Genomic DNA, 16459 nt, shown 5'->3' with positions numbered 1-16459 from the left:
TTTGAAAACTGATAAAACTAGATGAAAGATTATTTTGTATTACTCAGTTTAAAAAACACGGATTTTGAGTTATGACGTTGTTGCAGCAAATAGGCGATATGTTTACAAAAATGATCTCAAATACCTCATTTGCCGTTTTTATGTTTTTGTACACAAAATTCGTTGTTGTATTTTCAATTTTAAATTAAAATATAAATTATTCGGTTAATCGAATAATTTTAAATTAACCGATTATTAACCGAATAAACCTAAACCTCGATTAATTATTTGCTCGATTAACCGATTAAACCAGAAACCCGATTAATTGAATACCCTAATAAGTATACAATTTGTATTTATTAATAGTTGCATACACTAGAAAAATGCAGGTGTACCAAATTGCAGGCTATTATTTTAATTTTGTTATTGTGTGAATATTTAGTTTTTGTATACTGTTGCAATTAAATATTTTTTTAAGAATCTAAAAAGTCGACTTTTCGACTTTTCAACTTTTTCAGACTTTTAAAAAGTCGACTTTTCGACCTTTAAACTTTTTCCGATTTTTAAAAGTCGACTTTTCGAACTTTCGACTTTTGGTAATTTATGAAAAGTCGACTTTTTTTCAGCAAAAAGTCGATTGTTCGAACAATCGACCTATGAACCCTAGTATTCATAAGGTGTACGCTAGAGTTCAATTAGTCGAAATCGACTTTTTGGTCGGAAAAAAGACGAACATTCGATTAAGTTATCGAATAGTCGGAAAAAGTCGACTTTTTAGATTCTTAATAAAATATTTAATTGCAACAGTATACAAAAACTAAATATTCACACAATAACATTTACAAAATGAACTTTTACTTGCATGTGTAAACGCTCAAGCAACTTGTAGACATTTCGATGTATTTTCGACATTTTCGATAATAATACGTATTATCAACTTTCATCAATCTACATGCATGTGTAAACGCAGTGTTAAACAAAAAATATTTACATTTCAAACAAATGATATCAAAACATTTAATATCGAATAAGTACATTTTTAGGAGTTATTTTAGATTTTAGTGAGTTATGGATGTAAATGAGTTCCATAAATATTTTCAAATAATTTAACGGTATAATTCAGAGTTTTTTTGTACTAAGCGGTTTCTGGCGTTTTTTGAAATGCAATCTGGTGGGATATGGTCTAAAAGTTTTGGCAACACTGCCGGCCTGGTTGCGTCTATTTTCACTTTTTCAAAGATAGATTTTTCGTGGTGCGATATTTAAAAATAAAATTTCCAAATATTCGTGTATTAAAATTGGCATAAAAAATATCAAAAGCACACATTAAACAATTTCATAAGATTGCGATAATTAGTTCCATTGCAAATACAATAGTTAATTGAAGAAAACTAAATTTTTTGGTTTCGTTTAAAGTTGTAGAGGAGTGGTAAAAAGTGCATAGTAAAAGAATATTTGTGTATGTATTGAAACAAGAAAAAACAAAATCATAAAAATAAACAACTATTGAAGCAAAAAGAAGTAAGAAAAACAAAAAATAATAAAAATAGGAACATCAAAATTAGTTTCGTCAAGTTTTAAGAGCGCTTGTTGTATTTTTGGTGAAATTGTGTTGTTTTTTGACATTATGTTTTGCTCCCCTGTTCGTACAGAGTTGTATTTTGTATTTGTTTTCGACCAATTTCCACGACTGGAAATGATTTGAACGGCAGCGAAAAAAAATCCTGCTTGTCAGTCAGACCTTTCAAACACCCCATCTAATTTACACGGGGTGTTTGTCAGTCATGATTAAGCAGGGTAAAGTCAAATTGTCAGTCTGGTAAGGTTTACATGTGTTCGTGTGAGGTGACTGTTTGAAGAGGTTTTCTGTCGCAGAGTTTGTTTTTTGTGGAAATCAAACGCATTTATTTTGGAATGTCTCCGAAGAATTTGCAAATTTCTCCGACACAAAATAGTTATTAAAAGCACGTTGAACGGTGTACAGTTGTACATTGTGGTGTAATTAGAAATTCCGAAAAAAACTGAAATAAAAATATCAATCTAATTATTAATAATAATGGTATGCAGAACTTTAACAATAACTAATTAAATTAATAAAAAAATGCGCTGTTGATTCCAAACGTTTCTGTTTGTACTGTACTAAAAGTACAGTTGCCTTGCGTGTGTGCACTTGTTTATGTGCTGCTGCCAGTGTTGCCAGACAAAGTTTACCTTATGTCCCCAATCTGAAAGTCGATGTCCCCAAAAAATCCCCATTTCAAAATTGAAATCCCCAATTTTGTCACCATAAAAAAAATTAAATTATATTGTTAATACTAAATTTTACTATGTTGAGTTTAACAAACTAAAGTTGCAATCTGGCATAATAACATACGACAAGCATTTTTACATCTATTTACCTCATTGTCAGTTTTCAAAATGTTGATTCATCGATTTTGGAACAAGTTGTTTGGAAGATGTCATTTTACTTTGAAACCTGCCAAAGAATTCTTGATTTCCGATTTTTGTATGAATTAGTTTTTATAACTCCTTGAGAAATTAAGAGCTTTATAATATTCGATTTTTTATTCCAGAAAAAGAAAGTATATTTTGTAAAAAATGGACAAAATAATCCCTAATTTCACCGCATCGGAAGTGGAATCCATTTAAGTATAATTTAAAAAAGCACTGAAAAACTCATTGTATTAAATTAGATCTTAAAGATAACACTGCTACAAAATAAAACTTTTTGTCAGAACTTGAAAAGCGACCCAATGGTGGTTGAAGGCCCTAGGTGAGGGAATACTAAAACCGTTTTCAAAGATTTTGAAACTTCCTCAAAATTTTGAGTTATTTTGAAAAAACTGTTTTAAGTAGTACTTTAGTACCTCTAACTCACACATTTTGCATATTTTTTTCGTCGTTTTTCAAATTCAACAAAGTTATTTTAATTTTTTTCTATGAAAACCTATTTTTTTACACAGTGTTTTAAAGACAATAGAATATATAGAAATAAACATTACTTGTCGAAATCGGTTTATATTTGCAAAAGTTATTAAACTTTTTCGAAAAAAGTTCCAAAGAAGGGTATATTGAGTTAGAGCTGATGTTTGCAACGTGCAAAATTATTGTCCCAATACCCACCTTAAAGTATACCAATATGTTCTGGATCACTTTCTGAGTCGATTTTGCGATGTCCGTCCGTCCATGTAAACCTTGTAATCAAACTACATCAATTTCAAAGATAATTTGGTACAAGCTCTTGTATTGCCCCAAGGACGAAGCCTATTGAATTTGATTAGAATGGGTACATCATTTTTCATAGCCCCCATACGATTGCCCTATCTGAAAATAGTTAAGCTGTCATAAATATCTTAGTTATATAGATATAAAAAACAAATTCAGCAAAAATAAGTTTTATATATGCGGAACCTGCCTCACCAAATTTACCATATAATGCCCACTTTCGAAAATCATTTTAATGATTATAGATTTCTTAAAAATATTTCAAACTCAAATAAAATTCAACACAAATAGTTTTCATATACATATACAGAAGACATGTTAAGAACTAAATTTTCTTTATACATTGCAATAAAAATGTATATCAATGCATTGGTATAAGCTTTCATATCAACATAAGTATTGAAATGCTATTTAAATCGATTTTTTTTTTTTTTTAGATATTCTTAACAAAAACAATACTTATAACTTACAAATGTATCAAAAGATGCACGGTATTTTAAAACGTAATCAGTTTTCTTTCCAAACCCGTTGAAAAATATAAAGTCGGACAAAAACTGACTAAAGCTGGCCCACACGGAATGATTTGTTCGCCAGATTTGTGATTGAAAATTTTCAATTACTTGTGATTTTTATCGCGCACTTCCCCATTAACAAGTAACAAGATGTCGAACAAATCATAATCACAAATCAACCGTGTGTGGCTAGCTTAAGTTACAGGTCGACGATAAGTTGACGAACATCATTGAAAACTTTTTTTTTAGAATAAATTCTGAATTTGAGGATGTTTCTGAAATTTTTTGACATTTTTTTCACTTTCGCACAGTATAATTAACATTTAAATACGAAGTCAAAAATTGGCTCCTAGAGAATGATTCAGCAAGAATTTAAAACAATTTAATATCTGTGAACTTTTTATGAAATCCTTTTTTAATTTTTTTATTATCAAAGTAGTGTCCTGGAAACGAAAAATCTAAAATTTTTGTGTTTTTCATCAAATTCTGAAGAAATGAAAGAAATAAAATATGATTATTTAAACAAAATATAAAACCAAATATGGATGTAAATCCCCAAATTTTGTTAAAATCCCTCCCCACGAAATTCTGTCTCCAAAAAAATCTTGAAATCCCCAAATTGGGGACAAATCGCCACATCTGGCTACACTGGCTGCTGCTGTTAGTTGATGCTCTCTTTGTGGTGGTGGTTTTTAAATTTTCGTTCAGTTTTATTTTACAATTTCGTTTTGATTCTTCTATTTCTATTATTACCTACCAGATTCACTGGTTGGCCGAGTGTTTTGGGAACACATTTTTATTTAAAATATACAAGCATACATAACTATTGTACATGCATACATAAATACTTTTTTCAAACTAGCCACCATATTCGTAAGTGTGTGAGTGTTTGTTTTTTTTATATTTTTTTCTTAACGTACGTGAATTTGTGTGTTTAGTCAGTCACTGTGGAATTTAATCAGTTCGTGGTCGTTGGGATTTGTGCAAGACAGAAAAAATACAAGTTGTCAAGTGTGTGTGAAAGATATTAAAGAAATTTAAAAAATAAAATATTCAATTCAAAAATAAAATAAAAAAGTTGTGAAATGGCAACAAAATCAAAACGCGCGGGAGCTGCCACGCCCCAACCACAACCCGGTGGCACTAGTACACCCCTGATGACGGGTCCTAATCGTCCTGCCAGTCCTTTGAGTCCAACACGCCATTCTCGCCTGCAGGAGAAAGCTGAATTGCAAAACCTGAATGATCGTTTAGCCGCCTACATTGACCGTGTCCGTAATTTGGAAACCGAAAATGCCCGCCTATCAATTGAAGTGCAAACAACACGCGATACCATTACGCGCGAGGCCACCAATGTCAAGTCCATGTACGAGAATGAATTGAGTGATGCCCGGCGTTTGTTGGACGATACGGCACGCGAAAAGGCTAAATTGGAAATCGACATTAAAAGACTCTGGGAAGAAAATGAAGAAATGAAGGCCAAATTGGACAAGAAAACTAAAGAGTGTTCAGTAGCTGAAGGTGAGTTTATTCTTAATTTAATTTCTATATATTTTTCTTCTGTGATTATGTGTTTTGTGTGTATTTGTTTTTTATTTTTCGAACGTCAATGCCGTGTTCTTTTTTTCGTTCGTTGTTTTGACAAATGGTTGTTTTGACAAATATAAGGGTGACATTAGTTTGGTAGTATGTACTAAATTAGGGTTTCCAAACAAATACTAGCAAAATATTTACTACTGCAAAAAGTGGCAAAACATTTTATATTTATATCTATTTAATTAAAGTTTAAAATGTTTCATAATTTACTCATCAACAGGAAATGCCCGCATGTATGAATCACGTGCCGCTGATTTGAGCGCCAAGTTCAATGCTGCCAATGCTGATCGCAAGAAGGCGATTGATGAATTGAAAGATTTGCAAAATGAACTCGATCGTTTGCGCAAACAACTGGACGAGGCTCGTAAACATTTGGAAGATGAGACACTGGCTCGTGTCGATCTTGAGAATAACATTCAGAGTCTGCGTGAGGAGTTGACCTTTAAGGATCAAATACACTCGCAAGAAATCAATGAAACTCGTTCTCGCCGTCAGGTGGAGATCAGTGAAATTGATGGTCGTCTTATGGAACAGTACGAGGCCAAGTTACAGCAATCTCTACAGGAGTTACGCGATCAATATGAGGGCCAAATGCGTGCCAATCGCGATGAAATTGAAATGCTTTATGAGCAAAAAATTAAAAATCTACAAGCTGCTGCCAATCGAAATTCGGGTGCTGCTGCCAATGCCATCGAAGAATTACGTACAACACGTACTCGCATAGACACATTGAACAGTCGCATCAATGAATTGGAATCTACTAATGCTGCCCTCAATGCTCGTATCCGTGATCTAGAGCAGTTGCTGGATAATGAGAGGGCTCGCCACAATGCCGACATGTCAGTGTTGGAAGCTGAATTGCAACGCATGCGTGATGAAATGGCTCATCAGTTACAAGAATATCAAGATCTAATGGATATCAAGGTGAGTTTTGGTTTGGCTCAGCCGGCTTACAGCCATACGGCGCAAATCTCTGATCTGAGCACTACAATATTGTTTAATTTCCTTGCGAGTTTTTTGTCTCGATTTCAAAGATTTTTAATCGCACTTTGACAAAGTTTTCCGCATCTCAATATTACAAAATTAAAAATATTTCAATAAAAAACAACTTATAAGGTTTTCGCATATGTTTTTATACCCTTCACCTTCGTGAGAAGGGTATATATAAGTTTGTCATTCCGTTTGTAATTTCTACATTTTTCATTTCCGACCCTATAAAGTATATATATTATGGATCCTTATAGATAGCGGAGTCGATTAAGCCATTTCCGTCTGTCTGTATGTATGTCCGTCTGTCTGTTGAAATCAATTTTCTGAAGACCCCAGATATCTTCGGGATCCAAATCTTCAATAATTCTGTCGACATGCTTTCGAGAATTTTGCTATTTAAAATCAGCAAAATCGGTCCACAAATGGCTGAGATATGAGGAAAAAACCAAGACAACCTCGATTTTTGACCTACATATATCTGGATTACTAAGACATTAATATAGACTAGACAATACCCAGCAAAAAAAGTGAGGAAGAAGATGCAGAATTTTCACAACAAATAGCATGCTTGATGTACTTCCAATTTTGGTGAAAAAGCTATGAATTTTACATTAGCTTGTCATTGGAGGGATGTTGTTCATTTTTGACAACTTTTTACTTAATAAATTCGATGCTTTCGATGCGATTAAATTTCCATTTTAAGGTGTTATTTTAATGTAGGTAGTGGATACCTATATTTTTTGGCATCTTGGATGGAAATATAAATAATAGAAAAAAAGAGATGTAATTGAGCATTTATGAACTGATTTTAATTTAGTTATAAAATTTATGAAACAATGGTTGATTAATTTTAATGATTAAAAAATGTAAAAATTGTTTGTATAACAATTTTTACAGGTTTTAATAAATTTTATAAAATTCAAAAAATGTAGGAAACAATTACATCAACGAAATATTTATAATTCAGTGTCAAATACCCATATTTAAAATCACATCTTCAGAGGTAGAAAAGATTCATTTGCAACTTTAGATGTGATTAAAATGTCATATGTAAAGATGCACTTCCATTATTTTTTGCTGGGTATGGATAATCTAATGATAGGTATTTCAAAGACATTTGCAACGACGTATATAAGACCATAGTAAGATGGACATACAATGGGTCAAAATCGGAAAAAAATTTTAACCCGAATTTTTTTTCACAAAAAAAAATTTAAAAATTTAAAATTTAAAAAAAAAATTTTAAATTTTTTAAAAAAAATAATTTAAAAAATTTAAAATAAAATCGAAAAAATTGTTTTTCCAAAAAATGAAAAAAAACAACTGGAAAAAAATTAAATTTTGTTTACCTAAAAATATTTAAAATTTTGAAGTATAATTTGGTATATGTAAGATTCGGCACAGCGGAATATAGCACTTTTACTTGTTCATAATTACTTTTTAATTCCATATAAGATTTTTAATCTTAACCACTTCAAATTGTAGTCAAATTCTGGATATATTAGGCGATTTATCCTAAACAAATTATAGTCATATTCTTAGTATTGATTTGCATTATATACCGGAATGTCTCATTTAACATTTATTTATAAAAGTGATATACACATAAATATAAATGCATCTCTTCTTATTTTTAGGTTTCTTTGGATTTGGAAATTGCCGCCTACGACAAACTTTTGTGTGGCGAGGAATCACGTCTCAATATTACACCGTCCGCTGGTGGTGCCACAGTCACCTCTTTAAGCCAATCTTTACGTTCGACTCGTGCTACACCTCACCGTAAGACACCAATGCGTGCACCATCTACTGCACCCGGCGCCTATAAGCGCAAACGCACCGTTGTCGATGAATCCGAAGATGTGAGTCAATCGGAGTTCTTTGTTACCAGCAGTGCTAAGGGTGATATTGAAATTTCTGAATTTGATCCTGAGGGCAAATTCGTTAAAGTCCACAACAAGGGACAGACTGAGGTACAAATTGGTGGTTGGCAATTAAAGCGTACTGCTGATGGCAAAGAGAGTACCTTCAAATTCCATCGCAGTGTAAAAATTGACGCTGGAGCCACGATAACTGTTTGGTCATCAGATGCTGCTGGTGCAACCCACGAACCACCAACAAACATTGTGATGAAGACACAAAAATGGTTCGGTGGCGACAGCATAAAAACTTCCCTGTTCAACAGTGATGGCGAAGAAGTGGCCGGCTCAGAACGTATCAAGCGTACGATTGTACGTCATGTTTCACGTCATAGATCCGGCGCCAGTGTAAGTGGACGTGCCAGTGTTTCAGTGCTCGACGGTGTGGGCAATGAGGAACTTTATCATCAACAGGGTGATCCAGATCAACAGCAAGGCGAAGAGAAATGTCGTTTGATGTAAGGAATGCGTCAAAAGAAGCTTCAGTGTTTTTAAGGTGTAGATTTAAAATGATAAAAAGAACTATTATAGATTAAGGACGGTATGTTAGATACATGTCCATAAAATAAAAAAAAAAACAAACGCGCAACATTACAACTTTTGTTTTAAAACGATAAAATTGTATTTGCCTCTTCCCTTATTTTCTATGTTCTCTTTATTTAATTTATATTATGATTAATTTTATATTTTGAATTTAAATCGCCGAAGCCAACATTAAAAACAAACCAACAAACAAAAAATACTTATCAACCAACCCTACAAATACAACCTACAAATACAATAGTTTCTTCTAATTTTAGTATTAAGATTTCATTTGGTAGACTTGAATTTATTTTCATTTAAGTCTTCCAAACTCTTTCTCTTTTTTACATCAAACTAATAATCATTTTAAGACCCTTAACAAGTAAATGTTTCTCTTCCATCAGAATAATAAAAAAAAAAACTAAAAACATACCTATGCTTTGTTTCTCAACATTTTAAAATAGAAAAACACTATATAAAATCTTGTCATAAGTCCTAATGTATTTGCTTATTAACAACAAATAACATACAGACATAAAGAGCAATAAATAAAAATCGTCTTTTATTTTTATTCTAACAAACATGAACTCTTTCTGCTTACTTTTTCTTTTTATAAATTTCATAGTTAAGTATGTAAACTATTCTTAAAATAAATATTTTGCCAGTTGAACAAGATTCTTAAATGGGATGAAAGAAATAGAGAGATAAAGAGCAAAAACTAACCAATTCAAAAATGTACAAATTTATGTTTCATTATTAACAATTTGTTCTAAATTTTATGTTTCGCTAACAAACTTTTTTTGTCCAATACTATACATACAAACATACTTATACATAAACTATAAATACATTTTTTTTTAAACAAAAATAAACCATAAAATATACAAATTACAGAATATATATTTAATTTTATAAATTTAAGTTTTTTGTCTTATTATTTTTTTACATTAAAACAAGGATGTTTTCATTTTCCAAAAAAAAAAACAAAAGATTTTATATAACTAAAAAAAGTTTGTAACCTTTCAGAATACATATAAAAGAAAAATAAAAGCAAACATTAAATATTTTACAAAAATTATAAATATGTTTAATTAAAACGTAGTTAGAAAATGGAGAGGTTTCATCACATCCGAACAACCTTTGTTGAGTAAATGTGTTTGTTTGTAATTGACATGTTTTAAATAACTGATAAATGCTTGATCTGTCGTCCGTCATGTGTTTGTTTACTCAAGAACTAGCGACTGGTTAAATCAATAAGTAAATAGACGCACACATGCATACATATCTTATTTTTATCAAGCGCTATAAATTTTGCATTGATTTGTTGTGTGTTTATTTAGAAATAATAAATTTTATTACGATCTTATCTTCATGTTTTTCTAGTTATTCTTTGTTTTTGTCAGAACTAAACAATGCTGAGTGGATCATTTATTATCTATTCTGTAAGCGGCAAAACCTTTAAAAGCTTTTGGTCCAATATATCCTATTTGATTTTCTGCAGAAGGTTTAAATTGATGCAAATCCTTAAGGTGAAAACAAATGGTACATATTTACTCATGCATCCTTCAGCATGAATGGTAACATTTGCGACTCCATAAAGTAAATCACCACCTTAAATGCAAACGGACGTAACTACAAAAAACTTCAAAATCGAGATTATGATTGATTATGGTTCTTTTTATAAAACTACATGTTCATTACTATTGATTGCATGAAGTGTTTTGCGTATCCTGTAAAAAAAAAATAAAAGTGTAGTTACGTCCGTGTGCATTTAAGGTGAAGATATATGTATATTGTGGATCATTATAGATAGCAGAGTAGATATAGTCATGTCAGTCTGTGTGTTGAAATCAATTTTCCGAAACCATCAAATAACTTATGGCTCCTATTATCGATGAAAACCGAAATAAAGTTGCGTTGTAATTTTCCAATATGGTATTACTGATGGCAACTTGCAGCAATCATTATATCTTACACCACCATAGTTGGGAGGGTATAATGCGTTTGTGCATATGTTTGTAACGCCCAAAAATATTGGTCTAACAGTATACCGATCGACTTAGAATCACTTTCTGAGTCGATTAAACGATGTATTGACAACCAGAAATATGTGGTTGCCCTCTGACAACGCAACTGAAGTTGCAATCCAAATTCGACCTACATGATTGATACATCAATATATTCGCTAATGGCAATAATGCTATTTAAATTCTCGATTTTTGACCTACATACATATGTATATTACATATTACATATGTATATTAGCGGGGCTCAAACATAATTTGAAAGCTTATAAAGTAAAGTATTTTTTAGATTTTTTTTTTTCAGATTTTTCGGAACAGGTTAGAGGTCGCTCAAGTCGAGTTTTTGTCAAAAATAGGGTTTGTCGGCCTTTTTTGAAGTTTTCTTCATAAATTTGTCAAGCCCACGATTTTCATTACTTTTGATGACACAGGTTAAAAGAAAAATTGCAATTAGTTCGCTCATTAAGAGGCCGACAAACCCGATTTTTGGTAAAAACTAGATTTGAAATATCTGAAAAAAAATCTCGAAAATACCCTACCTGTAAGCTTTTAAATTATGCTTGAGCACCCATGAAAATAAGAAAACAAACTTATTTTGGGACACACTAATGTATATCTGTGCAAGAGACTTTAAAATAACAAAGTTCTCAAGCCAAAAAAAGAAAATAGCTTTCGAAGTGTTATTTAAAATTTTTTTTTCAAAACTGAAAAACCAACCCAAAATATTATTTATTAAAAACAAGAAAAAACCATAAATTGTTTACCAAATTCTTTAAAACGTAAAACAATTTCCTTCTGCCTTTAATTGATTTCTAAACTATTAAAAATATTTACATACTTATGTATGTATTCTTGATTTTGAATACCCTGTTAAGCTCTAAAGTAAATAACGGAAATTTCTTCAAATTAAAATACATACATACTGAACAAATAACAAAGTTTTTAATTAATAAAAATTGCCCTCGCAGAAGTACATACATACATATATATGCACATGTTTGTTTGTGAACATAAATACATATATGTATATATGTTTATATAGGTATATAAATAAATGTTAATAACATACATAATTATGTATACTTCATATGTAAATACGAGTAGTACATACATATGTATATTTATGTAGTACATATACATATGTTTGTACATTCATACATACCTACATACACATTAGAGTGCTCCAAAAAAATAAAATTGGGAATTTTGACCGTCCCCCCCACTAGAATTGTTCTATGTATTGTAGAAACACATTGTGTAAAATATTAGGATGATAGGATAACGTTAACTGGTGGCGCAACGACGCTGAAGTTTTGAGGTGCATTTACAAGGGGAAAATATGCAATTTTTTCAGTTTTTGTAAAAATTTTGCCATTAAATAATGACTTTTACAATTTAATTTAAAAGAATCGAAATGTGTACGTAATTGTCGTTATAATAAGATATAAAAGACAAAAATTGGTGAAAAAATGTTAAAGTAATTAAAAAATCGCCAGGCCATTAACATGTCTCAGGCCACTAGAACAAGAAATTTATGAACAAAATTAACATATTTTGAGAAATATTAAAATAAAAGCTTATTTTTACTTAAAATATATCCATATTTACTTGTATATGAGTTTTTGTCCTCGTAGGATACCGTTAACCTATTCGCAGGTATGACCAAAAAAATTAAATTTTTTTAACGGCAGTTTCAAAACTCCAATTTCAAAATTTTAAAAATTTTGTTAAACAAATTTCAGAATTTTTTGATCATCACATGGGGATTTATTGACAACATAATAGGGAATAAAAATGTGAAAAAAGTATGTCAATACCTCTATAGTTTTTCCGTACCTGCGATATAAATTTTGCGATTTTCGAGAAAAACTAATTTTTTGGCCATATTTTGGGGAATGAAGAGAATTTCCTTACTGTAATGATTTTTAAGTAAAACCCATTCAGAATAATATAGTCCAGGTAATTTTAAATATAGTCTGAAAGTTTTACTAAAATCGGAAAACTTTAACCCTTAAATCGTGAAGGACAAAGGTAAATTTTTTCAATATTTGGAATTTCTCATGGAAAGATAGCGAAATATTATATATTTTTGGGCCGATTTTGATGAAACTTAAGAAAAATATAAAATGAAGTCTAGTATTCACAATAACAGTACAAAAATGGAAATTAACCCTTAATAGCACTTGGGGTCCAAATGACCCTCAACTTTTAAAATCACGAAAAACACATTCATTTTGACCCCAAGTACTCTTAAGGGTTAATTTCCATTTTTGTACTGTTATTGTGAATACTAGACTTCATTTTATATTTTTCTTAAGTTTCATCAAAATCGGCCCAAAAATATATAATATTTCGCTATCTTTCCATGAGAAATTCCAAATATTGAAAAAATTTACCTTTGTCCTTCACGATTTAAGGGTTAAAGTTTTCCGATTTTAGTAAAACTTTCAGACTATATTTAAAATTACCTGGACTTTATTATTCTGAATGGGTTTTACTTAAAAATCATTACAGTAAGGAAATTCTGGTCATTCCCCAAAATATGGCCAAAAAATTAGTTTTTCTCGAAAATCGCAAAATTTATATCGCAGGTACGGAAAAACTATAGGAGGTATTGACATACTTTTTTCACATTTTTATTCCCTATTATGTTGTCAATAAATCCCCATGTGATGATCAAAAAATTCTGAAATTTGTTTAACAAAATTTTTAAAATTTTGAAATTGGAGTTTTGAAACTGCCGTTAAAAAAATTTAATTTTTTTGGTCATACCTGCGAATAGGTTAACGGTATCCTACGAGGACAAAAACTCATATACAAGTAAATATGGATATATTTTAAGTAAAAATAAGCTTTTATTTTAATATTTCTCAAAATATGTTAATTTTGTTCATAAATTTCTTGTTCTAGTGGCCTGAGACATGTTAATGGCCTGGCGATTTTTTAATTACTTTAACATTTTTTCACCAATTTTTGTCTTTTATATCTTATTATAACGACAATTACGTACACATTTCGATTCTTTTAAATTAAATTGTAAAAGTCATTATTTAATGGCAAAATTTTTACAAAAACTGAAAAAATTGCATATTTTCCCCTTGTAAATGCACCTCAAAACTTCAGCGTCGTTGCGCCACCAGTTAACGTTATCCTATCATCCTAATATTTTACACAACGTGTTTCTACAATACATAGAACAATTCCAGAGGGGGGGACGGCCTGTACCTAGAAAGTTTTTTTCGTCCATACAATCTTGGAGCACTCTAATACACATGTTATGTACATTAGAGTGACAATCAGTTGTATGGAAAAAAATTTTTGTTAAAATTTTGAAGAGTGCCGGGTGGAATATTGTGACACTAGGCCTAAATGTTAAGTGCTGAAAATTTGAGCCAAATCGGGCAACGATTTCTGGACGCGCATCGAGGTCAAAGTTCAGATATATGCAAAATTTTACTGTTAATATGGAATAAATAGGTGAAACTCGTTAACTTTCTGCATTGTTTTCTAGAAATGTGTAGATTTATTTATATTAATGAATATTACATTAAAAAAATTTTTTGGAAATTAGCCCTGTATCTCCTTTGGTTCAAAATGACCCAAAAACTGTATTATCGCCAAAATTAGAGAAAAATGCAAATTTTTCAGTTTTTGAAAAAATTTTGCTACTAAATAAATACTTTTGCAATTGAATGTAAAATAATCGAAATATGTACGTAATTATCGTTGTAATGAGATATAAATGACAAAATTTGATTAAAAAATTTCAAAGTTATTACAAATTCGCCAGACCATTAACGTGTTTCAGGCCAATTGAACAAAAAATTTAGGAAAAAAATTAAGATATTTCGAGAAAAATTAAAATAAAAGCTCATTTTTACTTAAAATATGTCCATATTTACTTGTATATGAGTTTTTGTCTTCGTAGGATATCGTTAACCTATTCGCAGGTAAGGCCAAAAAAAATAATTTTTTTTAACGGCTGTTTCAAAACTCCATTTTCAAATTTTTAAAAATTTGGTTAAACAAATTTCAGATTTTTTCGATCATCACATTGGGGTTTATTGAGATCAAAATAGGGAATAAAAATATGAAAAAATTATGTCAATACCTCTTACAGTTTTTCCGTACCTGCGATTTAAATTTTACGTTTTTCAAGAAAAAATAATTTTTTGTCCATATTTAGGCGAATGAGTCCAATTTCCTTACTGTTATAAATTTTAAGTAAAACCTATTCATAATATTATAGTCCTTGTAATTTTAAATATGTTCTGAAAGTTTTACTAAAATCGGAAAACGATAACCTTTGAATCGTGAAGGTCAAAGGTCAAATTTTTCAATATTTGGAATTTTTCATGGAGAGATAGCGAAATGTTATATATTTTTGGGCCGATTTTCATGAAACTTGAGGAAAATATATATTGGTGTCTAGCATTTACAACAACAGTGCAAAAATGGATTTTAACCTTTAAGAGGACTTGGGGTCAAAATGGTTGTGTTTTTCGTGATTTTAAAAGTTGAGGGTAATTTGAACCCCAAGTGCTGCTAAGGGTTAATTTCCATTTTTGTGCTGTTATTTTAAATTCTGGACTTTATGTTATATTTTCCTTAAGTTGCATTAAAATCGGCCCAAAAATATATAACATTTCGTTATCTTTTCATTAGAAATTCCAAATATTGAAAAATTTGACCTTTGACCTTCACGATTTAAAGGTTATCGTTTTCCGATTTTAGTAAAACTTTCAGAACATATTTAAAATTACAAGGACTATAATATTGTGAATAGGTTTTACTTAAAATTTATAACAGTATGGAAATTGGACTCATTCGCCTAAATATGGACAAAAAATTAGTTTTTCTTGAAAAACGCAAAATTTAAATCGCAGGTACGGAAAAACTGTAAGAGGTATTGACATAATTTTTTCATATTTTTATTCCCTATTTTGATCTCAATAAACCCCAATGTGATGATCGAAAAAATCTGAAATTTGTTAAACAAAATTTTAAAAAAATTGAAAATGGAGTTTTGAAACAGCCGTTAAAAAAAATTATTTTTTTTGGCCTTACCTGCGTATAGGTTAACGGTATCCTACGAAGACAAAAACTCATATACAAGTAAATGTGGACATATTTTAAGTAAAAATGAGCTTTTATTTTAATTTTTCTCGAAATATCTTAATTTTTTTCCTAAATTTTTTGTTCAATTGGCCTGAAACACGTTAATGGTCTGGCGAATTTGTAATAACTTTAAAATTTTTTAATCAAATTTTGTCATTTATATCTCATTACAACGATAATTACGTACATATTTCGATTCTTTTGCATTCAATTGCAAAAGTATTTATTTAGTAGCAAAATTTTTTCAAAAACTGAAAAAATTGCCTTTTTCTCTAATTTTGGCGATAATACAGTTTTTGGGTCATTTTGAACCAAAGGAGATACAGGGTTAATTTCCAAAATTTTTTTTAACGTAATATTCATTAATATAAATAAATCTACACATTTCTAGAAAACAATGCAGAAAGTTAACGAGTTTCACCTATTTATTCCATATTAACAGTAAAATTTTGCATATATCTGAACTTTGACCTCGATGCGCGTCCAGAAATCGTTGCCCGATTTGGCTCAAATTTTCAGCACTTAACATTTAGGCCTAGTGTCACAATATTCCACCCGGCACTCTTTGAAATCTAAA

The 16459-nt window shown here is 30.4% G+C and overlaps 1 protein-coding gene across 1 annotated transcript; it reads left to right on the top strand.

The window, feature by feature from the left end:
• The first annotated feature begins 4571 nt into the window (after positions 1-4571).
• On the top strand, positions 4572-9822 carry Lam (Lamin). The gene is made up of 3 exons (XM_065499261.1): positions 4572-5237; positions 5533-6236; positions 7940-9822. The coding sequence occupies exons 1-3, from the start codon at positions 4802-4804 to the stop codon at positions 8678-8680; spliced, it is 1881 nt and encodes a 626-aa protein (XP_065355333.1). The 5' UTR covers positions 4572-4801; the 3' UTR covers positions 8681-9822.
• The last annotated feature ends 6637 nt before the right edge of the window (positions 9823-16459 follow it).

This window comes from Calliphora vicina, chromosome 2 (genome assembly GCF_958450345.1).
Source record: "Calliphora vicina chromosome 2, idCalVici1.1, whole genome shotgun sequence".
NCBI classification, from domain to species: domain Eukaryota; kingdom Metazoa; phylum Arthropoda; class Insecta; order Diptera; family Calliphoridae; genus Calliphora; species Calliphora vicina.
This window is presented reverse-complemented; position numbering and strand designations above follow the sequence as displayed.